The sequence below is a fragment of the Sebastes umbrosus genome, chromosome 12 (genome assembly GCF_015220745.1).
Source record: "Sebastes umbrosus isolate fSebUmb1 chromosome 12, fSebUmb1.pri, whole genome shotgun sequence".
NCBI lineage: Eukaryota > Metazoa > Chordata > Actinopteri > Perciformes > Sebastidae > Sebastes > Sebastes umbrosus.
In genome coordinates, this window is record NC_051280.1 from 18,042,496 (window position 1) to 18,070,474 (window position 27,979).

General features: G+C 38.0%; 3 protein-coding genes and 1 long non-coding RNA gene across 6 annotated transcripts; 2 read left to right on the forward strand and 2 right to left on the reverse strand.

Annotated features, from left to right (window-relative positions):
• Positions 1 to 541: 541 nt before the first annotated feature.
• On the reverse strand, positions 542 to 7,222 carry ppp1r7 (protein phosphatase 1, regulatory (inhibitor) subunit 7). Its single transcript, XM_037788202.1, has 10 exons — positions 7,112 to 7,222; positions 5,350 to 5,445; positions 5,059 to 5,114; positions 4,601 to 4,666; positions 4,207 to 4,337; positions 3,822 to 3,984; positions 3,548 to 3,664; positions 3,337 to 3,441; positions 3,119 to 3,205; positions 542 to 2,105 (listed from the first exon to the last, which is right to left on the reverse strand). Exons 1-10 carry the CDS (start codon positions 7,149 to 7,151, stop codon positions 1,929 to 1,931), a joined length of 1,038 nt encoding a protein of 345 aa, XP_037644130.1. The 5' UTR covers positions 7,152 to 7,222; the 3' UTR covers positions 542 to 1,928.
• A 4,348-nt stretch (positions 7,223 to 11,570) lies between these two features.
• Positions 11,571 to 17,842, reverse strand: LOC119499012. 3 transcript variants are annotated; one of them, XM_037788196.1, is made up of 3 exons: positions 17,600 to 17,839; positions 17,039 to 17,495; positions 11,571 to 12,435 (listed from the first exon to the last, which is right to left on the reverse strand). In XM_037788196.1, the coding sequence occupies exons 1-3, from the start codon at positions 17,602 to 17,604 to the stop codon at positions 11,671 to 11,673; spliced, it is 1,227 nt and encodes a 408-aa protein (XP_037644124.1). In that variant the 5' UTR covers positions 17,605 to 17,839; the 3' UTR covers positions 11,571 to 11,670. The 3 variants fall into 3 exon arrangements, with proteins under 3 accessions (XP_037644124.1, XP_037644125.1, XP_037644123.1); XM_037788197.1 differs by lacking the exon at positions 11,571 to 12,435 and having other exon boundaries at positions 15,895 to 17,330; positions 17,600 to 17,842; XM_037788195.1 differs by lacking the exon at positions 11,571 to 12,435 and having other exon boundaries at positions 15,895 to 17,495; positions 17,600 to 17,842.
• LOC119499036 lies at positions 14,423 to 16,029 on the forward strand. Its single transcript, XR_005209231.1, has 2 exons — positions 14,423 to 14,807; positions 15,862 to 16,029. It is a non-coding gene; the product is annotated as an uncharacterized LOC119499036 (long non-coding RNA).
• A 4,981-nt stretch (positions 17,843 to 22,823) lies between the features above and the next one.
• Positions 22,824 to 26,549, forward strand: LOC119499024. The gene is made up of 6 exons (XM_037788211.1): positions 22,824 to 23,187; positions 23,914 to 24,087; positions 24,184 to 24,441; positions 24,899 to 24,997; positions 25,312 to 25,329; positions 25,737 to 26,549. Exons 1-6 carry the CDS (start codon positions 23,112 to 23,114, stop codon positions 25,820 to 25,822), a joined length of 711 nt encoding a protein of 236 aa, XP_037644139.1. The 5' UTR covers positions 22,824 to 23,111; the 3' UTR covers positions 25,823 to 26,549.
• The last annotated feature ends 1,430 nt before the right edge of the window (positions 26,550 to 27,979 follow it).

A 27,979-nucleotide genomic window follows, 5' to 3' on the forward strand; every position in this document is an offset into this window, starting at 1 on the left:
AAAAAGGATTTCAATTTACAAAGGGAAGGTGATGATGGCACTGACTTTCTACATCATGAGATGTGCAAACTATATTTACAAATACACAAAGTGACACTTCCAATCCCACTGGCCAATTGTAAAGTAATTATAGGTAAAATTGAATATAAAATAATGTTACATTCATATCAGTAATGTCCTTCAGTTTTGCCGATAGTCTGATATGGGCTCATAAATATTCTACAGTTGAGTTATGGTCAATTCATTTGACAGAGAGCGAATTGTCAGTTAAAGACACCTACGATACAAACCAACATATCATGCTGTTATTTTTTTTGCCTACAAAGGGAGATACAATATTATCTCGGACCACTGTAACAGTTTGAAGGTGCACTTTAGACCCAGATGAAAGGAATTAGATGATGATGGTCAGTATCTTATGTTGCACAGAAAGCACTTAGTTTGGCATTGTCCATGTAAACCCAGCAATGCATTGAAATCTGATGCATCTGTGTCCAAATGTGACCTTTTTAGTCCTGAGGTGGGAAATTATTCTCATATAAAAGATGCATCACTTTTTAATTGTAACCCGGAAATCAATCAAGTGCACTCAAGCATTATATACACAGGGGACCATAAGAACAGGTCATTCTGTTTTTGTTCATCTTAGTTCTTGATCTAAGAAATCCTACGGCAAACATAAATATACACGATTATCTATTTTTAAGCAATACTGAAGGCCAAATGAGAATATTACAGAATGTATCACTGTAGTGTCATTTAAAGATCTGAAAATTTTAAACCTCAAAATGTGTTCTAAAAATTGTTAACAGAATAATTTGTCTTACATTAGTTAACAACACTTATGTGAAACCAGTCCTGCCATTCGTGAGTTAATTCACTTAAAAAACAATCTATATTTTACTGTTATCAGTTCAAATAAAATGTATGAATAATTTCAAAAGAGAACCAAAGCTATAGTCAGGGATGTACTCAAGGTTTTTAAAAAAAAGGGGGATTACAAAACCATCTGTATGGACACATTAAATGATTTTTACATTCTCATGAGCTATATTTTAATGCAGAGGTCAGTCTTATTAATCAGAAAATGGGCTGTGAAATATCTGGACAAGGACAAGGCATAGACAAGGCTGATGGACATCAAGATTTGCCCTTCATCAGTAATGATACCAGTTTATTAAAATGATTCATCAGTTTCTGCTGTTTTCCTTAAAGAGGCAGATGCAAGCTTTACTGAACTGGCTTGAATCTGCGTGGTGTCACTGCGGCATATTAGGCTTAATCTGAGATGTTTCTGTGGCTGTAAAATTTGTTCAGCTCTGAAGTGTGTTGAAATCAAAAGATAAGTATTCTGAAGATTCAATTATGCAAATTATATTTTATTATGGACTTTCCCTTTAATGTTGATATTTAATTGTTCTTGTGTGCGTTGTGAGAACAGTCTCATCCTGTCAAACCGAATGGAATAAAACCCCTCAAATAGTAAGAATGCCCCCCTTTCCTCTCATATGATAGCAGTGCAATTTCAACCTGATAAATAAGACTGATATCTTATTTTTCTGATCCATACTGTATTCCACATGCAAAACAATAAAATGTAGTAAATAGGTGTAGAGGAAAAATGAGGAAATGGGCGTAATGTAGGGTACTTTTTTGAAATCCTTTTCACAGTTCATATCCAGCTTAATAAATAAATAAGCTTCCACACGATAGCATAGATCTAGGTGTGAATGAGTGCATACATGCATACATGTATGTTGAGTGAGCCGTGGGTGAGAGTGAATGTTGGAATGTATATTTGTGTACGGAGTGACTATGTGATTCAGTGAGGCCGGCGTGTTTCAAAATTAACTTTGTTCGGTAGGGAGGGCGGGCAGGGCGGTGAGGGAGAACACTGTGAAGTTGGCAGGTGAATTTCACACTGCGGTTTAGAAGCGGATGAAAGTGGCGTCGATCTGGCGTACGCTGGGCAGCGCCAGCATGATCTTTCGCCGGTACTGTGGATCCTTCTGTAGAGGGTTTCTTTCAAGGTAGACCGTCTCCAGAGACTTGGCATTCTTCAACTCGTCGAGATCTGACCAGTTCTCTATCTGATTATCGTTCATCTGAGGAGGAATTGAAAGACAATGTAGCCAATAAGAAGACAGACTTAGTTTTGTCTTGCAAAGATAGCTCAAACCCAAACTTTAAACACTCTAGCAACATGCAGAGTGGAGGATGTGGAGACGAAAGGAGAATTAATAAGACTAATCTTACTTCATTAAGATTTATAAGACACTATAACATAGCTGTAAGCGGAGAGAAGTGTTTATTAATGTATAACGTACAGTGAGTCGCTCATTATTGCGAAATGAACCCTGACAGGGTGAGCAGTACTGATCTGCTCGTCGTACATTATCACGCTTATTACACGGCTACTTACTACAGAAATCAACAATTTGACCCAAAATATTTTGTTGATTTAAAAATTATTTCATGGATTTAAAATTATTTTATTGCTTCCGCTAAAAAAAAGTCCTCTTGCTGTGTACGGAGATCAGAACTGAAAGAAAATTGGCAGAATGCTTTTGGTAAAACGAGGCCCCAGAGTGCTGTGTTGGTAAACAGGAAACGGATGAATGAAAAGACTTAAATAATTACATCACTTTGTGAATCCATCTACAGCTACATACTTTTAAAATCAAATTTAATGAATCTATCAATTGATTGTTTTAGCTATCAATCAATTTAAAATTAGATTTATTTGTTGATCTATTTTAAAGCATTGTATTCATCACTGTTTACTAACCACTTAGATGCATTTGACATGTCATAGCAGGAGAAGCAAAGGTGTAATTCATAATTTATAATGATGGCTGCACTCCGTTTAGGTGAGCCAGCACCAGCGCTGTTATTATATGCTGGCAGGACTTACAGAGACTTTTAATGGAACAAAGACATTGTTAATGTTACTGTTTTTTTTTATTTAGTTAGTTTTCTTTATTAAATTATTTTTCCTGCTATGTCTGCTGTGAAAAGATACATTGGTAAGGCTTTAGGGGCTCTATAACAAAGTCGCATATAATAAAAAAAAGACCATAAAATTACATTCTAGTTCAACTTGACAAACTATCCGTACCCAGAACTCCTGCAGGTCTGTCAGATGGTTGATGTTTTCAATTTTCTTCACTCGATTGGCTGCAATGTCCAGGGTTGTGAGCTTTTTCTGTGAGGGAAAACAAACAGAATGTACTGAACAAACTTTATTGTGCATGCTTGCACAGTTAGCAAAATTCATGATGGACAGTTTGGCATTCAGTCCTTTCAGAAATAGGTTGTGGAATTTCTATAACTCACATTGTTTTCCAAACCCTCAATGACCTCAATGCCGTTGTGGCTCAGGTAGAGCTCTCTCAGGCTGACGAGATTCTGTAAACCCTCAATTTTAGTAATCCGGTTACTCTGCAAATAAAAATACACAAAATTATTCATCAATGTATCCATATACACATTTCAGTTTTATTCTTGTAAACGCTCACACAGGTGTTGAAGAGAATTTGTGAATTACCTGAATGCTTAAAACAGTCAGGTTGTGTAAACCCTCCAGATTCTGAAGCGTAGTTATTTTATTGGTGCCAAGAAACAAACTTTGCAAAGATGAAAGTGTATCCAGGTTCTCTATGACCTGGGAACACAACAACATGAAAGAGACACAAGTAAACACAACGGAATGATTTTACTAATGTCCTATAATACAGAATTTTACACCATCATTTTCAAAAAGCATTTTTTATTGAGTAGTATTGATTTGCAAAGTTTTAGAGACTCTTTCAAAGTCATACCCGGATGCGATTGGAGCCCAGCTCCAGCATGTCCAGGCCTGTGAGGTGTTCCAGGTTGGTAATGCTGCCAATTTTGTTGTGAAGCAGAAAAAGTTTCTTCAGCAGAGTCATGTGCTCCAAACCCTCCACCTTCCTCAGCATATTGAAGGACACATCGAGCTGCCTGTGGATCAGTCAAACCAGTATGCTCATTAGAAATGTGGGTTCTTTGTTCAGCTACATGAAAAATACAACTCTGTGAATTTCTACACCCCAACGATCACTTGACACTAGTGTGTAGAAATCAGATTTGCCATAAATAACTTGACTTTTGCCCTCTCTGGATGGAATCTCTTTAATAGGCGGAAACAATACAGACAAATCCTCCTGTTTTCTTCAGACTTACTCCATCTCTGTGAGGTTGTTCAGGTTCTCCAGTTTGCGGACCTGATTGTCATAGAGATCTAGTTCCCGCAGTGTGCTCAAACTCTCAAGGTTCTCTATCTTTTTAATGAGATTCTGTCGTAAGGAAAGCGTCTGTGCAAAGAGATAGATGAAAAGAAATCAATTAATGACAGATACAATCAATAGCTTTATTTACCATATACCCTAAACCTTTCTTTTTTTTTAGATATGATTAACAAAGAAAAAAAAAACATGCGGTCGCAACCAAAATTCTGTCTGGTTTCTCTAGTAAGGAAAAAATAAAGGAATAAATCCAGATTATGAATACCGCACTGCTACCATTACTTCATCTCTCACTGGCTCATTTAGTAACACTTAATACTGAAGTTACTTACTTTGGCCTTCCGTAGCACCTCCAATCCTTCAATCTTTCCGATGCGACAATGAACAAGATCAACATCCTAGAGAGAAAAAACAGACAGCTTAGGATGACATACTGTCTATAAGTAAGAATAGTAGTTATTAGGGTTGATTGTGTCATGTACATACAAGTCCCCAGCCCACATGTGGACTGAGACACCAAAGATATAGTTACAATGGTGAAACATTTGTCAGCTTTTTAACATATAACATTGCATTGCAAATAAAGAACTTTGTCTCCACTCCCAAGCTCTACAAATAAAAACCTACCACAAAATGTTACCTTCCTAAAAGACAACTGAAGTCTTTTATAATCATCCATTTAATTTGAGTCATTAGAGATGGAGGACATTTTACTAACAAGCATTAAACATAAACGTTTTGACAGTAGCTACAGCCAAACAGCAGCAGTGTTTTTAGACAATCTTCTAACCTCTTCGTCTGGGTCCAAGGTTATGGTGTCCATGTCAACGGGAGACTCTTCTTTACCTTTAATGAGAACAAGAACAAATCAGATAACTAATATGTTTGCATCAAGGTAGGGTATTCATAAACATGATAGACACAAAAGGCTATTTTAAGGCAGTTGAGAAGACTCATAGTTATGTGATGCTGTCACGATAGACTGATTGCTCTGTGTCACACTCTTTATCATTCACATTACAGCTGACGGCCTGACTTGTGTTCCTTTCTATGTGGCTGTGTTGGAGATGTGATGGTTTACTTGTGGCAGCAGGCTGATTGGGGTCCACGTTGCCATTGATACTCCTCCTCCTGGTCTCATCATCACCAGACTCCTCAGACTCACCCCTTCGGTCCACTACAGTCAGCAGGCAAAGAGAAGTGAAGCTTAATTATACCATACAGACAGGGCAGGGCTGTTGTATCAGTGACACATTTAGCTGATGCACATGTAATGTGATGCAAAGACTAGGCCCAGCTCCACCTCACTCCACTGAGGAGTCAGGGGGGTGTCATGTGGGAGCATCCAGCCACCTGTCTCACTGTCACAAACCATGCAACGGTGACGGTGGCAGAGGAAAGAACACTCAACAGATTGCTGCCCATAATGGACAACGCCAGCCATCCTCTGCACGCCGTCATCACCAAACAGAGGAGCTTGTTTAGCGGCAGGCTGCTGCTCCCCAAGTGCTCCACAGACAGACTCAGGAAATCCTTTGTCCACAAAGGAGGACGGTCTGCAGGACAGATAATAATGCACACAGTGCACTTTCATAGACTAAGCTACTGGAGTTACCCTGCACTATACTCATTTTTAACAGTCTCTTCTGCACTATAGTCACTTTTTAATAGTCGTGTATCACAGCTGTTACCCTGCACTGTATATTCAGTTTTAACAGTTTTCTTCATCTCCTTGTATTATTATATCTGGTATATTTTTTTGTACTTTGTACTTTGCACTTCTAACTTTTTTTACTGCCTTTTTACTAACATGTTTCTGCTCTATGGAACTGTGATGCTGGAAACTTGAATTTCCCTAGGGATCAATAAAGTTACTATCCATCTATCTATCATAAACAAAGGCACACACACATTTTCTGCTTTGAAAAATACATACCATAGTGCTGTGGTGCAGGTAGTCGAGGTACTATGATAGGTTACTGCCTATCTATCTATCTATCTATCTATCTATCTATCTATTTAACTCTCTCTCTATCTATCTAAATATCTATCTATCTACCTAACTATCTATCTAACTATCTATCTATCTAAATATCTATCTATCTACCTACTTACCTATCTCTCTCTATATCTATCTATCTATCTATCTAACTCTCTCTATATCTATCTATCTATCTAAATATCTATCTAACTCTCTCTCTATCTATCTAAATATCTATCTATCTACCTATCTATCTAACTATCTATCTATCTCTCCAAATATCTATCTATCTAAATATCTATCTAACTGCACTCTGCCACATGCTAACATTGTGAAAACATGTGTGCCAAACTGGGATTACATTACACCTACTACTGAATTAAATCAGCTAGTTTTAATTGCTGTAAATGAGATCACCACAGTTGTATTTCCAATCTTACCAGTTTAGACACAACAACACAAGCTAAGGTGAGCTGACTCACATTACCACACTGCTAACCAGCTAGCTTGGACCATAGTAGGTAGGCACACAAGCTAAAATTGGAAACATGTTATCCGCTAGGTTACACATAAAATCCAGTTTCAGACCATCAGACTAGACCACGCAGCACTGGAAACTGAGATTAGATGTGAGTGGAGTCAGTAGAGGACAGAGTGAGTTGACGTTAAGCTAACGAGGATTGTTGTTAGCCTGTTAGCTACCAAGCTAACATGATGAAGGTGTGGTTAGTAACGAGGAAAACAAATCACACGCATGAGCTCATATATAAAAATAGATAAATGTATCTGGATGAATGCTTGTTCATCACCTATAGCTAATACAACCATGGCACGGCTGCAATCTTTACATATATGTACTCACCTTCCATCTCCTGCAGCTCTCCAACAGACCTGGAAGCCATGTTTCCTGTAAACAGTCCTGACAACCGCTCAGCCAATCAGGAGGAGGCTCACACTCTCAGCCAATCAGGAGGAGGCTCACACTCTCAGCCAATCAGGAGGAGGCTCCCACTGAAGGTCCGACACAAGGTGGCGCTGGTGTCACACAGTAAACACTGCTGTTGAGTACACATTGTACTATGTATTTACAGTACCAACTGACCGAGTAATACAATGATCTCTGTTTCTGGAAGCTGTCAACTCAGAGTAAACTAATAAACTCAGAGTTTCTGATAAACACTTTGTGGAATAGGTCCCTCCGCTCTGTATCAGGACAGACAGACCACCTTGGAGAGTATTACAACATGTCCTAGAGTCTATCTATGGAGCTGCAGTTATTCATTATCTGACTTTACCTGTTTGTTTATTATTTCCTCTGGATTAACTGCAAATATTAGAGAATTTCAGGCATGTTTGAGGTTTCTGTACAATGACTGTATCGTCCTTTATCCATTTTTTAATTTATCAATGTAATTGTCATTGTATATATATCCCCATACATGGAATGTATATCATCCAGACAAAAACGAAAAAACAAACATTGTTTTTTGAGAGTTTTAAGAGTTAATAAGTAAATCTAACTGCTGTCTGATTGTCAATGATTCTGTGCAGCTTCCAAAAATATTTAGCCAGTTTCCTAGTTAAGCAAGTTGTTATTGTTCATTTAACTTTTAACTTGTTGTTTTCCTGGCTGATACAATCTGTTGTTTTTATTATAGTCTGATAATAAGGCACATTTTGTTCATCTCTCCCAGTCTAATAGGTCAAGTATGAATTCTATGTTCCTATAGTTATCATATCTGATGCTTCACATAAAAAGTTTATGTTATCAAAAACAAATGACATGGGAGCATACTAATGATTAGATCTGTTGAGCTATCTGTCTATCTTCTGTATGTTGTGTTATGTTATGTTATGTTATGTTATGTTATATAAAGGATAATTATTTGGGAGCTGATGTTGTCACCAGACCTTTGCCTCAATCTTTTGCAGGCGTATTCTTAAAATGGATGGTATGCGAGACAGATGGTAAGCGATTGTATAAACAGTCTGCTGTGAGAGTGCAGGAGACTTCACAGAGAGAGGGGATTTTAGGAGTCAGGCTGATTTATGCTTCATGTAATCCAATATGGCTGCCGGCTTTGCAGAGATGTATGATAAAATTACTCACACCACATTTGTTCAGACAAGCCTGTGATCCTGCTCACTTTAAATAGTGTTTCTTGTGTTGTTGTTTTTTTTAGATTTCTTGAATGTGTATGCGTCTCCTTTATGTCGTTCATATAATCATAGTCAGTTGTGACAATGCATAAATCTGCATTGGGAATTAAACAGGGACCCATTTAGAGTGTTTGTGTTGGAAACAGGAAAATATTTTGTACCAATAAGGGGAAAGCTATACTGACATCTGAGTTAACCTAGAAAATCCCAGTTGATATGAAGGATTTTTAAGTTTTTCTATTTTGTTTTCTTATTTTTATTCTTGTTCTTGGTCTCAATATTAATCAAGACATACTCACAACATTTATTTAAGTAAAAGTAGTTATAGTGTAAAAAATACATACACTTGCAAGTAAAAGACCTGTATTGAAAATGTTACTCAAACAAAATATGCAAAAGTCTTATCAGTGAAATAAAGAAAAGTACAATTACTCATTACACAGAATGGACAAGTGCAATGCTCATACACTTTACTAGGCTGATCTAATAAAAAGTAAGCACAACTACAAACCAAGCATACCTTTCTGTATAGGCCACTAAGGCAAGAATACTTAATTATATTTTTCTTAAGTATAGCTCGATCAAAAGATCAAGTACAAGTAGGCCTATAAGCCAAGTAAACTTAGACTTTTCTGTATACTTGTCAGTATGAGCCAAGTATAATAGACCCTTCTGTATACTTTTTTTTTTTTATTTAGTGAAGCAAGACGAGACAGGTGAAATTTTACAAGACAAACAAAAACAAACAAACAAACAAAAAAAATAGAAAAATATATAAATAATTAAAATACATCGGGTGACATAACAAAATTAACAGGTGAGGGCAATTCTAAAATAACGACCATACCAGTATAAGCCAAGTATACATAGACTTTTCTGTATATTTGTCAGTGTAAGCCAAGTATATTTACGTATACTTTTGTTAAGTATATCTCTGATAAGAACATAAAACATAAACTGAATGTATACTCTCTTATTTCAAGTTTAATAGAAGTATACTAATAGCACAACTGAATAAACTTTTTGGTAATGGGTATCATTGTGTATTATTGGACTATTATTATTATTGATGCATTAGCATGCAAACAGCATTGTAATGTTGTAGCTGAACAACAATGCATCATAGTCTATTTGTTGATCACATGGTTTGTGTATAAATGCTAATCTGTAATATAACTAATAATTATAGCTGTCAGATAAATCTAATGGAGTCAAAAGAACATTTCCTGTCAAATTTAGTAAAGCAGCAAATTTCTATTTAAATACAGTACTTGAATAAAGGTTCGTATTTTGCACCACTGCTAGTTTTAAGTTAATGTTTTCAGATCAGCTCTTACTGCATATTTTCCTCCGGTATGGGAAATCTTGCAGATGCCGTTAGGAGTACCGGAGGACACCGGAGGACAAAGAGGGACATGATTTTTTTAGGTTACCTGTTAATGCTATTGTCACGATATAGCAACCGTTTTATAAAAATAACTTTTTTTAATCATATTTGCTCCAATCTCACCTACTTCAGCTTTAAAGTACCAAACATAAAAGTACACATTATGCAGAATAATGTATATTATTGGATTATACTTATTGATGCATTAATGTGTTCATCAATTTAATGATGCAGCTGGTAAAGGTGGAGCTCATTTGAACGACTTTATATACTGCTGGGCAGTTTAATCTATAATAATACATCATTTATTTGTTGATTATATTTTGTATTAAAAATCTGAATCTGTAAAATTATTAATTCAATGTAGTGGAGTAAAATGTACAATCCGACGCCATCCCACACAAACTTGTGACCAGGTTGGTGACCAGCATGAGGAGGAGGTGCCAGGCTGTTGTGGCTGCGTATGGATCTTCCACCGCTACTGAGGCTCCTGACGGTGGATTAAGTGAATAAAGTGTAAAATAGCCAATATATCTTGTTTGTTCCTTGTTACTGATAGAGAGTTCAATCATCCAATCCACCAAACAACTCAAAACAAGAGTCAATACCAACAGGAGAATACACTGTTTACCATTGACGGAGCATTTTGGCAAATTTTTCTTGGGTGCTACCCACATAATCAGCTGTGCTGCTCATCCCACAAATGCATGATCCTTACAAGTTGGACATCATTGTGAAGGTAAAAAAACAGGCTTTCCAACGATGTAAAATACAATGCCAATTAGCATTGTAACAACAGAGAAATTATCGACCAAACACAAGTTTCCGAACTTTGTTTTCCCAGTTTATATATATATTTAACACAAACACACACACACACACACACTCACACACGCACACACACGCACACGCACGCACACACACACACACACACACACACACACACACACACACACACACACACTATCAAGCTTGGTCATCAATGTAAAAGCAGAAATATTGAAATACCATATTTAGTGGAATATTACTATTAATGCCTAAGCAGCATTTTAATGGGAGAGTGGCCACATTAACCCGTTAGGGAAGAAGAAGTATATAATAGAAGTATGTGATCCCATTTTGTGAAGTGAAAAAGACAACAATCTATGATATTTAAATATATATACCATGATGAAAGAATAAAAAATTGGCAGAAAGTAAAGAAAACCAAAGTGGTGCAGGAAAGAAATTCTGCTGCTGGTAAATGAGGTGAATCAGAGAAAGCAGGTACTAAAGAGAATTTTTTAATTATTATTATTATCCACAGCAGAAAATTAAACCTCTGCCCGGTGAATTTCATCATGCCATTCACATCGTTCATATCATAACTGAAAAAAACAACAACTAAAATCTCAAAACCAATACATTATCTGTCAGTTGAATTCATATTTTTCATTTATTTATTTATTTACATATTATTTTATATACTTATCAGCCTATCATAGGCTAACACACAGAGACAGACAACTATACAATACAATACAATACAACTGTACAGACTGTGGGAGGAAACCGGAGCACCCGGAGTAAACCCACCCTGAACAGTTTGCCAGCCTATCACAGGCTGACACATAGAGACAAACAACTATACAATACAATACAACTGTACAGACTGTGGGAGGAAACCGGAGCACCCGGAGTAAACCCACCCTGAACAGTTTGCCAGCCTATCACAGGCTGACACATAGAGACAGACAACTATACAATACAATACAACTGTACAGACTGTGGGAGGAAACCGGAGCACCCGGAGTAAACCCACCCTGAACAGTTTGCCAGCCTATCACAGGCTGACACATAGAGACAGACTCAATCAGACTGATTTGCGATCATCGTCAGCCTTGAGGAAAATAATAATAAGTTTTGCCCAGGTTCGTGGGGCATTTACATTCTTCACACTTGCAGTCCTCTGTCACCTGAATAGTTGTTTGTGCCCCAAAGTCATTTAACCAGGCCAGCACATGTTCTAATAAATCCTGTGGATCAATAGTCTGTAAAAAGCACGATGACGGCACTCTGTAGCTCAATTCTGCCAAAATCTCAGCGAGTTCTGGTAGAATGAAACTCCTCCCTGGGTTGTCAAGGGCTTCCAAAAACAGTCTCACAAATGCTGTTGATGTTGAGAGATGTGTCAAATACTCTGGTCGTAGTTTCATCAATTTCTCCTGCACAACTTTCAGGTTTACTTCAGCTTGCGATGTTGCATTCATCCAAGAATTGTTGAGTATGTTTGAATATCTGCAGATCTCCTTGCTGATTATTGAGGCGGCCTCTGATTCAATGGTGATATGGTCAGTGGGACTAGCAGGTGGGAGGATTTCTTCATCTCCAATGCTCAACTCGTCATAACTGATTTCTTGAACTGAACTGACTTCTTCCATTTGTGGTGCAGGAATCGCTGCACATTCTCCAGCAATGCTGATGATGTAGTCAGCCTCTGATTCACTGGTGATATGGTCAGTAGGGATAGCAGGTGGGAGGATTTCTTCATCTCCAATGCTCAACACGTTGTATCTGATTTCTTGAACTGAACTGATTTCTTCCATTTGTGGTGCAGGAACAGCTGCACATTCTCCAGCAGTGCTGGTTGTTGGGTCGGCCTCTGATTCTCTGGTGACATGGTCAGTGGGACAAGCAGGTGGGAGGATTTCTTCATCTCCACTGCTGTCATCTTGACTGAGGTATGACTCAAAGAGCCCTCTGACAGTTTTAGTGACTAAAGCACCCACAAGAAAACCCAGACATAGAATCATTATGCTGAGAGAATTTGTCTGAATTTGTGAAACTCAGGGGGGAAAAAAAACTGTTCTTTCCGTGATCGTACAGTCCTGTTTGGTTTGGTTTGGTCTTAATATTGCCGATATCCAGATCAAGTTGATGTCGTTAATGTGATACACGAGTTTGTGTCTGTGTGAGTGGTGGGGAAATGGAGATTGGCAACCAAATGCTTTAAGCCATTAATTAAAGCAATTCCATTTCTCTGGTATTCATCCTTTGATCAGCTGTGACGTCATAATGTTCTGAAATGGAATGGGTTTCTGTGCAGCGTCATCACAGAGAAGCGTTACCGGGGCAACCGCTCCTCCTCCACCGCGGTCACAACAACAAGCGGCCGTGGAAGCTAACATTAGCTAGCAACCAGCAACACAAGAAAAATCTCATAACACAAATCTTACAGCTCATATGTGATAATGGTATCTGGTGATCGGACTCTGCAGCATAACAAAACAGTCACCCCCATCATTTCTATTCAAAATTTATTCTGCTATGTATGTTAATGAATACACATTAACATCTAGTATTATGACATATTAATTACATAAAAACTTTATTATTCCAGCATAGGAGTACTGGTTGGTATCTTGGCAAATGTACAGTCTGCTGTATGCACTGGGAACTTTAAATAACCAGTTCATAAGGGTGGGAGTATGCAAGGTACACCCAGTGGCCACTTTATTAGATACACCTGTATGCAATCCAAACAACTATTCTGTCTTTTACGATGTTTTAGAAGTGAGGTTATAGTTAGTGGTGATGTTGTACTGCACTGCTTCATATTCAGAGGTGTTTATAATATTCAGCCGCTGTTGGATGTCAAAACAGTCCGTAACACACACGGGACACACAGGTTAGCAGAAGCTGCAAGTTAGCAATAGCTAGCAAGCATTTGGCACAAACACCGCCCAAAAATGTTGCCATACACATCTCTGGGACTTGGTGTTTATCAGTAGCAGGAAAAAAAAAAGATAACTAGTGATATGTCTACATGCACATACATTAACCACAAAATAAAAAAAATAAAATACCAACTATTTAATCCAGCTACTGTAGTAGTTTATTTATATATTTCAAAAATGCAGATAAAAAACGACTTTTAATATGATGCTTTGGCCCCAAATTGATTGTGTCTCTCTTGGTTTGTGGTCATTTGATTAATTGCAAATTACTTTGATATTAGCACAACCAAAGCCCAAACAAACTCAAGTGATAATGGGCTTTCAAGTAAGTTCTGCATTGTTATCCGTCTTGTCAGCCTGTGCAAAAATGTACATGATGCATATTCTTAGTTAACTTTTTGTTTAACCAAATTACACCAATCAATGGGTCAGTACAGAGGCCCACAGATTACTTTTGCCCCAGTGCCCCTCTACCGGCTTAATCTGGTTATGCTGTTTAGGCATTAATTGTAACATTACACAAACTTGTGTTATTGTACTTAAAAATGCAGATACAAGTGTAGAAGTATCCTTTAAGAGCAGCTCTCAAGTAATGACATGATTAATCATATGCATAAAAAGAGAAGAATAGCCAAGAGACGATTTAACCTACATTTGCCCCATTGTTAATTTTTGATCACTTGATTTCAATATTAAGGTTAATTCTATTTGGGTGAATCCCTATAATTTGCTTCACAAGTGAAAAAGACAACAATCTATGATATTTAAATATATAAACCATGATGACAGAATAACAAATTGAGTGAAAGTAAAGGAAACCAAAGTGGTGTCCCGAAAGAAATTCTGCTGCTGGTAAATGAGGTGAATCAGAGAAAGCAGGTACTAAAGAGAATTATTATTATTAATTCATGTTTTTTATTTATTTATTTATTTACATATTATTATATTTACTTATCAGCCTATCACAGGCTAACACATAGAGACAGACAATTATACAATACAATACAATACAACTGTACAGACTGTGGGAGGAAACCGGAGCACCCGGAGTATACCCACTTCTGAGCAGTTTGCCAGGGTATCACAGGCTGACACATAGAGACAGACAATTATACAATACAATACAACTGTACAGACTGTGGGAGGAAACCGGAGCACCCGGAGTACACCCACCCTGAACAGGTTGCCAGCCAATCACACGCTGACACATAAAGACAGACAACTATGTAATACAATACAACTGTACAGACTGTGGGAGGAAACCGGAGCACCCGGAGTAAACCCACCCTGAACAGGTTGCCACACACACATGTGTATCACACACATGTGTATCGCACACATGTGTGTATCACACATGCGTGTGTGGCACAGTGTCTTTTGCAGTGGCGTTCATTGATAGCATGTCTGTGAAGAGAGGCGGGACTAGCAGGTGGGAGGATTTCTTCATCTCCACTGCTGTCATCTTGACTGAGGTATGACTCAAAGAGCCCTCTGACAGTTTTAGTGACTAAAGCACCCACAAGAAAACCCAGACATAGAATCATTATGCTGAGAGAATTTGTCTGAATTTGTGAAACTCGGGGAAAAAAAAAACTGTTCTTTCCGTGATCGAACAGTCCTGTTTGGTTTGGTTTGATCTTGATATTGCCAATATCCAGATCAAGTTGATGTCGTTAATGTGATACACGAGTTTGTGTCTGTGTGAGTGGTGGGGAAATGGAGATTGGCAACCAAATGCTTTAAGCCATTAATTAAAGCAATTCCATTTCTCTGGTATTCATCCTTTGATCAGCTGTGACGTCATAATGTTCTGAAATGGACGGGTTTCTGTGCAGCGTCATCACAGAGAAGCGTTACCGGGGCAACCGCTCCTCCTCCACCGCGGTCACAACAACAAGCAGCCGTGGAAGCTAACGTTAGCTAGCAACCAGCAACACAAGAAAAATCTCATAACACAAATCTTATACCTCATAAAAAGTAAAGAAAACCAAAGTGGTGCAGGAAAGAAATTCTGCTGCTGGTAAATGAGGTGAATCAGAGAAAGCAGGTACTAAAGAGAATTATTATTATTAATTCATGTTTTTTATTTATTTATTTATTTACATGTTATTATATTTACTTATCAGCCTATCACAGGCTAACACATAGAGACAGACAATTATACAATACAATACAATACAACTGTACAGACTGAGGGAGGAAACCGGAGCACCCGGAGTACACCCACCCTGAACAGGTTGCCAGCCAATCACACGCTGACACATAAAGACAGACAACTATGTAATACAATACAACTGTACAGACTGTGGGAGGAAACCGGAGCACCCGGAGTAAACCCACCCTGAACAGGTTGCCAGCGTATCACAGGCTGACACATAGAGACAGACAACTATACAATACAATACAATACAACTGTACAGACTGTGGGAGGAAACCGGAGCACCTGGAGTAAACCCATCCTGAACAGGTTGCCAGCCTATCACAGGCTGACACATAGAGACAGACAATTATACAATACAACTGTACAGACTGTGGGAGTAAACCGGAGCACCCGGAGTCCACCCACCCTGAACAGGTTGCCAGCCTATCACCTGCTGACACATAGAGACAGACAACTATATAATACAATAAAAAAAAAAACATGCTAATCCTCTCCTCCAGAGGCAACTTAAGTGCACTTCTCATAGAGGTAAATTATCCCATGTCTGTAGATGTCAACTGGCATGTGTCCTGATACGACTGATATGCGATCATCGTCAGCCTTGATGGTAGTACCCTTCATAGGACCTGAAAACAAATAGGACCACATGTGCCCGGAGACTTCGAAACTGTCTCTCTGACAAATTACAGAGGACAGGGAGTAGACCTGTGTTTTGTTTTCTCCCACAGGAATTACTATGTGGGGAGTTGGATCCACAATGCCTCTGAGTACCGTACGGTCAGCATTTGCCGCTCGAGACAGATTCAGGGTGAGAATGTCAGGGAGGTTATCCCACACTTCTTGTCTCTGTGCTGCGGAGCTACATGTGGCACAGTGTCTTTTGCACTGGCGTTCATTGATAGCATGTCTGAGAAGAGAGGCGGTTGAACCATACGGACATGGTGATGGTAGAAAATGAATGCTGCCCAGGTTCATGATGCATTTACAACGGTCGCATTTACATTCTTCACACTTGCATTCCTCTGTCACCTGAATAGTTGTTTGTACCCCACAGTCATTTAACCAGGCCAGCACAAGTTCTAATAAATCCAGTGGATTTACTGGATCTACTGTGTAGCTCAATTCTGCCAAAATCTCAGCGAGTTCTGGTAGAATGAAACTCCTCCCTGGGTTGTGGAGGGCTTCCAAAAACAGTCTCACAAATGCTGTTGATGTTGAGAGTTGTGTCAAATACTCTGTTTGTTGTTTCATCAATTTCTCCCGCACAACTTTCAGGTTTAGTGCAGCTTGCAATGTTGCATTCATCCAAGAATTGTTGAATCTGTTTGGAAATCTGCAGATCTCATTGCTGATTCTTGAGTTGGCCTCTGATTCAATGGTGATATGGTCAGTGGCACCAGCAGGTGGGAGGATTTCTTCATCTCCAATGCTCAACTCGTCGTAACTGATTTCTTGAACTGAACTGATTCCTTCCATTTGTGGTGCAGTAACAAATGCACATTCTCCAGAAGTGCTGGTTCTTGGGTCGGCCTCTGATTCTCTGGTGATATGGTCATTGGGACTATCAGGTGGGAGGATTTCTTCATCTCCTATGCTCAACTCGTCATAACTGATTTCTTCAACTGAACTAATTTCTTCCGTTTGTGGTGCATGAACAACTTCGCATTCTCCAGCAGTGCTGGTTGTTGGGTCGGCCTCTGATTCAATGGTGATACTGTCAGTGGAACTTGCAGGTAGGATGGTTTCTTCATCTCCAGTGCTCAACTCATCATAACTGATTTCTTCAACTGAACTAATTTCTTCCGTTTGTGGTGCATGAACAACTTCATATTCTCCAGCAGTGCTGGTTGTTGGGTCGGCCTCTGATTCAATGGTGATATTGTCAGTGGAACTTGCATGTGGGGTGGTTTCTTCATCTCCACTGCTGTCATCTTGACTGAGGTATGGCTCAAGGAGCCTTCTGACAGTCTTAGTGACTAAAGCACCCACAAGAAAACCCAAACTCAGAAACATTATGCTGAGAGAATTTGTCTGAATTTGTGAAACTCAGAGGGGGAAAAAAAAAACTGTTCTTTCCGTGATCGAACAGTCCTGTTTGGTTTGGTTTGGTCTCGATATTGCCAATATCCAGATCAAGTTAATGTGATACACCAGTTTGTGTCTGTGTGAGTGGTGGGGAAATGGATATTGGCAACCAAAATGCTTTTAGCCATTAATTAAAGCATTCCATTCATCTGGAATTCCTCCTCTGATCCGCTGTGACGTAATAATAATGTTCTGGAATGGAACGGGTTTCTGTGCAGCGTCATCACAGAGAAGCGCGCGCAGCTAGGTGGGGGGGATGACGTATGGTAGTCTAACGTTACCGGGGCAACCGCTCCTCCTCCGCCACAAGATCATGCCACAGGTGGACATGCTTTTCAACCAGCTGAAGAAGAGGAACATGGACCCTGTCTTCATCAGAGCACCTGGTCCAGAGGTTCACAGACAGCATGCTAACCATCAGGTAATTAACTCCCAGATATTTACTATTTGCTGATAAAGCTGTTGTTAGAAAGTTGAGGTGCTCACTTCCAACAGTCTGTAAAAGCCTAAATGTGCCTTGTCATCAAAGTGAATGAACATCATAGAAGAGCATATCACAATTATATCTGTTTAGAAGTTTAAAAAGGAAAGAGAAGAGACAATCAGATTTGGATAATAATGCAGGTAAAGTAGATATTAAACACCATCAACCAGGTCAAATTTCTAGAAGAGGCCTAGTTGTTATTGAAGATTAATTTAATTGTTATTCAGACTATGCCCAGGCTAAATGCACAGCAGAATATAATGACATTGCATCTGGCTCATGAATGTGATATAAAAATACTAAAAAAAACTGACTAAAGTTTTAAAAAAGTGAATTATATAAACATACTGTAAACAACAGTGAGTATATTGCACCCAATGAATAGAATTGCACATTAAGGAGTCTGATGGCAAATTATCAACTAAAATAATATTTTTTGGACCCTGGCCTCTATTTCCTCTCTGTGTGAGGACAGTGAACCTGACCAGCAGCACCAGAACCATGAAGCGACGAAGGATCACCTTAATGCTCTGGCCATGCTCTCCATGGAGAAGAAACTGGTCAGAGACATTCCTGACTTTAAGAAGAAGGTCATTGAGAGGTTTGCCACTCAGAAGGAGAGAAGAGCAAAATTCTTCTTCTTCTACTTCTACAAATAGGCTGTCAAAAACATACAGGCTTTCTCACCACATTGACTTTTCTTGTACATAGTTGTCCTCAGTCTCATTTGCTTAAATTGGTCATGGAGGCATCACAATTTAATTGAGACCGGTAAATTAATTGTATCATTCATGTTAACTGTATTTTATGTACTATTAATATCTGTGGATGTGTTGTGGTTGTGCCTTTTGAGTAAGGTGAGAGAATTTTGAAGCAGAAGTGTTGCTGGAGATTATTATCTCTACACCTCAGAGCACTTGAGTCCATGTTTATATACATTCAGGTTTCTGAATAGCTTCAGGATGTTTACTTCCTCTGATCTTTACCTCACTATTGGTTTACCAAACGAAGCAAGGTCAACAGGGGCATCACATTAAGGAAACATTTCAATTACATGTTATATTGTTATATTTCATTAGTATTGTATTACATGTTTATTATTGTATTATAGTGCATTCAGTGGTGGAAGTACTCAGATCTTGTACTTCAGTAAAAGTAGCAATACTACCATGTAGAAATACTCTGTTACAAGTAAGGGTCCTGCATTCAAAATCCTTTTTAAGTAAAAGTGCAAAAATATTAGCATATGAATATACTTAAAGTACCAAACATAAAAGTACACATTATGCAGAATAATGTACATAATTGGATTATAGTTATTGATGCATTAATGTGCTCATCACTTCATTGTTGCAGCTGGTTAAGGTGGAGCTCATTTTAAAGACTTTATATACTGCTGGGTAGTTTAATCTATAATAATACATAATGTATTTGTTGATTATATTTTGTATTAATAATCTGTATCTGTAAAGTAACTAAAGTTATTAAATCAATGTAGTGGAGTAAAAAGTACAATACTTCCCTCGTAGATGTAGTGGAGTAGAAGTAGTAAGTATCAGAACATGGAAATACTCAAGTAAAGTACAAGTACCTCAAAATTGTACTTAAGTACAGTACTTGAGTAAATGTACTTAGTTACTTTCCACCACTGAGTACATGTTATACTGTTGTGTTTTTCTAAGCATTCTTTACTGCTCCCGTTGGAATAAAATAATTGTTGATTATTTAACTGCAACGTAGTAATGTGTTTTTGATACCTTCACTTTTTTGCATTGAATCATACTGGGATGTTTGCTGAAATTGATTGGATCTGGCACAGCCCTACCTAGAAAACTTTCCACTAGCCGCCACTGATGGCAACTATACGCTACCTGCTGGCAGTCAGATTCACTTCAACTAACCCTGAGTTTCTCCTCCTCTCCTTTCCTGAGCGACCAGAGACCCCCTTAGCTAAATACAGACTGAGTGTTCACAGCCTAGCCAGTCAGACTTGTCAACAGACAAACATGAGATGCATGTAGGTCCTGTTTGTGCATGTGTGTACAAACACACATTTCCCCTCGGGGATTTATAAAGTGCCTTTCTTCTTCTTCTTTCTTCTTCTTTCTTTATAAACACCATTTCCTGCAAAATTGAAGCCCGTATAAGGAGAGAAGAACCAAGCTTTTCACCAAAATAACACTATAGTCTCAAGTATCCAACACACTCTCAGACCAAAACAAAAAAATCTAAATATACTTGAGGAAAAAACTGGAGGCAGCAAAATATGTCCAGCAGAAAATCCAGCATAAGAACACATGAAACTGCACTGGGCCACTTTTAGATTTTTATTTGTTCTCTTTCTTCTATGATTCTGTTTGCGATGAAGTTGACAGTGGTGGTAGAAGTATTCAGATCATGAAGTAAAAGTAGTAATACCACAATGTGGAAGTAAAGTCCTGCATTCAATATATTACTTAAAATTTAAAAATATTATCAGCAACGTTTACTCTAAGTATAACAAGCAGAAGTACTCATAATGCAGCAGAAAATCTCCTTTCAGTGTTAATTTAATATGTATTATATTATTGGATCATGAAGCATTAATGTGTAAGGATTTTAATATTTTAGCAGGATGATGTGGAGCTAATTTTAATTGATAACTATACCTGTCAGATAAATTTAGTGGAGAAAAAACAAAAAATATTTCACTTTAAAATGTAGTGGAGTACAAGTTTAAAGTATTTTATATAAGCTAATTTTAGGTTTTTACCACACATACTTTATTTCTTTCATGTGAATTGTATTTCAATGTATTTTTATATGTGTGAACCAAATAAACAGATAAATAAAGTAACAAAATGGAAATACTCAAGTACAAGAATGTCAAAGCTGTATGTTAAGCTGCAGTGGGTAGAATTGGAGCAAATATGATTTAAAAAAGTTATTTTTATAAAACAGTCATTATATCCTGACAGTAGTGCATGAGACAGTTAATCTGAAAAAAATCATGTGGCTCTGTATATCCTCCGGTGTCCTCCTGCATCTGCAAAATTTCACAGACTGGAGGAAAACAACCAATCAGAGCCAAGCTGGAGCCTGTTGTCTCTAAGCAGCTGTCAATCACTCGCGAACTTCGATCAAACGGTCAAACTAGGCAGCGCTGATCACATATGAATCAATATTCTGTTACTGTAATACCTATCTCTCACCTCAAATGTTTTCAGAAACATCTTGTAGTGTACTGTTTAGCTGTAAAATGAGATAGTTTGTGAATCCGGCAGCCATGTTGAGTTCAGTTGAAGAAATACCAAGCACCGCCCATCAGCCGGTGCACAATCAATAGGAACCATCGCTCTCTGAAATGATCTGTGATCGGCCAAAGTCTCCCGTCACGGACTAGTATTTTTTAAAGTGTGAAAATAGAGCCATGAGGAGGTCCAGAAGTCTAGTTTTCTCTCAGAGCTCTTGAATTACAAAATGCTGAAAGGTTATTATGGAATTTTTGCCAAATGATGCCAAAAATATTCTGCCTACTGCAGGTTTAATCTGCATATGAGCGCATGAGGAAATCTGTGTCTGGTGCATCTGTATCTGTGATGCTTTAAATTAGGACCCATGGCAAACATTTTATTTATTTATTTCAACTGCATAGGCTGCAATTGGATGCTTTTGTCTGGTGTCCCCTAACACCGCAGAACATTGGACTTTTTTAAAAGCACTATTTAAAACAGAAATTGAAAACAAAGAAATGAAGTCAGGGAACAAATTGATTGACAAAGTCATGAAAAATTGGAATGATAGAATAAAGCACCTGTGAGATTTAACAAAAAGTAAATCTCTGGGGTCTGCGGGGACCCCAGTTTGTAGGATGAGGGTTAAGAATCAACATGATCTTCCAGTGTCCCAGCAAGATGCCAGTTGGATCTCACCTGGGCTACTTTTTATTTAAGTGGGCTGGTAAAATTGTTATAGGTGGCAGGTTTAAATAGAATATAAGACTCTTTCATTTTTGACAGTTGTACAAGATTCAAGATTCAAGATTCAAGATGTTTATTGTCACGCCGGTTATACAGGTACAAACGTGTGAAATGCTTTTTGCTGGGAAGCTGCATTAAAATAATAAGTTATATTACATTTACATTATAATTTCATTTGCATTACAATTATAAAAGGGAATACTTTGTACAAGGACATATTAAGAACTACAGGAATATTAAGAACATATACATTAAGAACATATACAGTATATACAGTATAAGATATATTTTTGTGTGAGAAGGTGTATGAATTATATATTTAAAAGTCTGATGGCCTGTACAGTGTCGTGCACATTGTAGATGTAGAGTAATAACATGCTAATCTACTGTCTCTTGTTACACCTTTAATTATCATATCTATATAGTAAACATGACATGACCATGCATTTAGGACTCTGTCCTCATCTGTTGCCATGGTGAATGACTACTTGTTTCCATAGTTACCACACTAAGCTAACCCTTAGCCTACTACTTGTTATTGTTGTATTGAATCGCTTAAAGCTGCCATCTCGGATAGTCTGGGTTAGGATTACTTCAGGTGCTTCTTTGTTTGTATTTGTACTAGTTAGATCTGCGAGGGAGCACCTCCCAGTCCACACGCCAGCTGTCAGCTACATGAACCAATCAGAGGAGAGAAGGGATGCACATTTAAAGAGAAGGAAACCGTGAAGAGGAGGAGAGAGAGCTGCTGTGACCGTCTAGAAGTAGTTGTGAACGTTTTTAGGACATACTATTAGTGCTCCGGCTACGCTTAAATGGCTTAAAACAATCCTTTCTATTTATAACTCTGGAGACGTCTGTCCTTCCTTGAAGGTTGAACATTGCTGGGTTTTAAAGTCGATAACAAGTAATGCTAGAAATGCGTTTTCTTGGCATTGTTTTGCTACTTGTATGCGACTTCTCTCTGGGGGATCCTGTTCCAGTAGGTAAGAGGCTCGTCTCTGCATTGCGTCGCTAATAAGTCACACCATGAAAGTGAAACTGTTGTTTAAGGTTATCGCTAAATCAAGCAAAAAACTGCTTTCACTTATGTACTTTAGCCTTTGCAAACACGCAACGTTACCGGCAGTATTGGTATTTGAGTTATGAGGCTATAGATAGTGGTGCTGTTGTTGTATTTGACTACATTATATTGAAAGTTTAGTATATCACCCACCCTTACTTACATAGGCTGAGGGAGCATATTGATAAAACACACAACACCACACAGGTAACAAAACTGGTAGCTGCAGCAATACATTCCCCTCACTACAAATGCAATGACTTTGCATATTATTTATGCACAATGCATTGCAATAGTGAATAATACCAAAACATTTAAAGTGGTTGGACCAATGTAGAACCACTTGGTCCAACATTAAATAATGTTATGTGAAGGCATTCATAATTTAACACACTTCATCAGAATGAGTGCATTTACTTTTAAAAAATATCCATGCAGGACTACTTTTGAGTGAGTAATCTAACATTTGAGTATGTTCTGCACAAGTTACACTTTAAAGCCTATATTGATTATTATTATTATTACTGTTTCATTACACGAAAAAATTCCTACAGGAATTTAAAGCCTATACTGTAACATTAGGACTTCATTCTTCCTTCTTTTTACTGTTTTACTGTTAATGCATGTATTTTGGTTGCTCCCCCATCAGATACCATCATAGTGCAGGTCCAGCAGAGGGGAGTGGTGGGTACTCAGCGGGTCGTGGAACAGGTCCTTCTCAATGGAGTCCCTTTTACTGGCAAAAGCCAGGAAGTTGACCGCATTGTCCAAGACATGTCAGTCTCTCCAACTCTTATCAGTGTCAACCAGACTTCCATCCTGAGTAAGAAATCACAATGTACCAGTAATGACAGTGAAAACTGACATAATCAAAACCTCAACTCTGATCTAATCTCATGGCCTTTTTCTTCCTCCCTAGTAAACCACACTGTCCTTCGTTCTCGTGAATGCATACTGGAGGGGTCTAAGCTGCACTGGACCGACCGTGTGTTCTATGATGGGAAAGTCTATCTGACTCTGGACCATACTGACACATGGACAGCCAACGTACCGGAAGCACTGGCCTTCAAAGTGTTGTGGGACCAGGAAGAGCAGCGCACAAAGACGGAGAGGACCAACCTTCAGGAGGGATGCGTCAAGCTGATGAGAGAACTGAGGCTTTCTGAGGAGAAATCAGGTTTATATATTCTTTTTTGGCTTTTGAGAACAAATTTTGTAACTATCATCAAACTTTAAAAGTTGTGGAACCTAATGACTGCATGTTACCCACAAAGTAGTGCTGTGGACACCAGCTGCAAATGTTTACAATCAAATAACCAGATTTTTTTTAACAACTATAATGGTATATTGGAGCAAACATTGTGGTGCGAAATGTATTTTTGACTATTTATAGGGTTGAAAATCAGGGGGAAAAATCCTGATTGCCGCTGGTGGTGGTGGAGGCAGCTGATGCCATTTGACTGCAAGTCATAGGACACAATACATGCTAAAAAATGAAAGGGTTAAACAAAAGTAAAACATCAGTTTGTCCCTGTGATTGCTACAGTCCACCTTCACATACAGTTACCAACACATTTTACAGTGGCCAGTTTGATTGACATGCAGTTGCGTTACAGTTATATTTGTTTTTCTAGTTCCAGGGATGCCCTTTCCTCAGATTCTGATCCCATTCCTGGCGCTTCTGGTGTTAGCAGGACTAACCATAATCAGCCTCCTCCTTTCCAAAAAACAGGGTGAGTAAATAAGAGTTTTACTTTCCGTTTGGATAATAATGAAACAAGTTGCACAGCCTGTTATCACAGCAACTAACTTCACGATACAGCAGCATTCAGTAGAGTGCATTCTTGTGCTGCATATTGTCAGCAGGAACTATTTAATCTTTACATCTGCTTTAATGTGATACCTCATTCACCCTCTTAACATGCAGCATAACTTGGCTATATTTTGAAACGGCTCCTGTCACATGATTTTGGTATGGAGTCTTATGCTCACAGGCATATATTAAAGCATAGTCATGTGCTTTGTCTTTCTCACACTCTCTTTCTAGGTTGTAGGCACACTGGAGGTAAGAAAACAACAATCCCTATGTTTTCTCTTTAGTCACTGTAGACTACTCAGTTAACAATCTTGGGAGAAGATTAGATTAAATGAGACATAGAGTTAAATATTAAATGAACTCAAAACCTCACATACCCTTTGGATGGGCATGCTCTTATAATTTTCTTTGTCCTGATTCATTCGGTGATACGTAATGCAGTATGGCGTCACTTTTATTATGACTGTATATGACTGCACTTGTCAGGTCAGCGGGTGACACCGGGATAATCGTTTCTGTTATAAAAAAATAAGAATTTTATTAGGAGTGATACCCAATAATCTTGAACAGTGAGTGTGTAGCTCATTATGTTACAGATGCTTATTTGTTCTGTCATGAATTTAGCCTAAAATCCATGCCTTTTGATTTCCTTGCAGGTGTTCTTGGCTCGATTGTACATTACCCCAAAGACATGACTGAAACAGCTCCACACATAAAAGGCAGCGGTTACCATAGCTTGTAATTCAAAGCTCCAGCTGAGGAACAGGGTCACGTTTGAGCTTTCTACTGACTGATGTAACACTTCCACTTCCTTCTGTGTACGGCCGGTGTTGCTCCATGAATGTAACCAAACCTTTGCTACAGTACCAAAAGCCCACTGGTCTGGATTCCAAACTGCATTATTTTATGCACTTTAATGCATGTTTCACACTTTACACTGGTGCTTTTATTGCATATACTTTTAATATTCACACACACACACGCACACATGCGCACACACAAAGAAATGTAAACCTGTTCACTGCCAGCAGCAATGTACAAGCTTCTTTTTTTGCACAAATGATAACTGTAAGGGCAGACATTTCATAATTTCTGGACTAAGCTATTCAAGTAAACAACTTATGTGGAAATATATACAATAAAAATGTCAAGCATGTAGAGTATCTAAAGCAAGATAATGTCACACATTGTCTTACAGTCTGTAGATAAAACCCTGCTGAAATCATGAATGTTTTGTTTTGCCATTGATAGACCAATCACACTGAACTCTGCCAAACACTGGATGGACTACTGTAAGTTATCCAAAGAGTCGTACTGGGCTGTGTTGTTGTTGGGTTTGAGGCCTACCGTCCTTATGGATTTTATATTTCTTTATGATATTTTGTTATGGCAGTCTATATGTTTTTCTCTATTATTTGTTCATGTAAAATTGAAAGATAATGTTTAATTAAAGATACTTATGGAATGTTTGTTTTATATTGTCAGATTTATTTTTTGACTCCGTGTCAGGTTACCTTAAAGCTGATTTCAGGACAAATCCAGAATTCACTTTTTTCCCCTTTTATTTGTGGACAGTTAAGCGATGGTTTGGTCCTCAGCCTCTCACACATCCAATTAAAAGGAATCTCTTAAATGAAGCAGTTGATACAAACAGTGCAATACTGTGTTCTTTTGCCTCATAATATACTTGATAATATATATTTAATATATATGAGATGGTGTAGTGGCCGTTTAACCATGGACCAAGTTTCTTTTCTTTGTATTACGGCGCCATCTCCTGTTGTAAACAACAAAACTATACCTGCATAATACACTATTCAAAAGAAAGTAAATTATATTAGAACTTATATATAACATGAGCCAACAACATAAACATTTGACCAAATATAGATGTGTTTTTATTTAATTATTATTTTATTGATGATAATTGGTGCTTTATTTATACAGTATATATTTATAAAATATTTATATATACACCAATTGTTTCCATTACTTGTGTACATAACAGTCTGGTCTATTCCTCACCTTTATTTGTCCAGCTTTGTTGTCCTTGTCCCTAGCTGTTATTACCGTGTAAGTACGCTTGGAGAGATGCATAAAACCAGAGTCAAATTCCTCGTGTGTATGTACTTGGTGAATAACAACTGATTCTGATTCTGATATGGCTTAAGTGGCACTTACGGATGGCTTATAGCAATTGGAAAAGAGTAGGACATTTGCACCTCATATATGATCATAGATGATGTGATGGTTCCATAATAGTTTAGTAGTTTAAAGATGTTTTCATTAATTTCAATAATTATTGTTCTAAGTCTCCAGAAAAAAAGTAATTCTCTCACTGAATACAAACAACAGTTAATTTTTTAAAATACAATCAGACAGAGCTGTATCAGCTCTGTCTGATTATCCTCCTGCTCTCCTTGCACATATAGTCCTTCCAGACGGATGTGATGAGATATCTTTTGATATGTTTATTCAGAGACACAATGTTTCTTCTAATGTCAAGGTTAGTCTCTATGATGTAAACAATCAAGTGCTCATTAAGAGTGATTTATTTTATTTTCACTTTATTTCCCAAACCAGATTTAACATGTTGACAAAAGTTTAGTGGGAGCCCACTGAGAATGCATGCTGTCTATCTAATTTATTTTATTATCAGCAATTTATGCTTCCTGGAAGACATGTTTCCTGTAAACAGTCCTGACAACCGCTCAGCTAATCAGGAGGAGGCTCACACTAAAGGTCCGACACAAGATGGCGCCGGTGTCACACACTAAACACACTGCTGCTGAGTACACATTGTACTATGTATTTACAGTACTAAAACAATACCTTAAAACTAGCAGTGGTGCAAAATACCAACCTTTATTCAAGTACTGTATTTAAATAGAAATTTGCT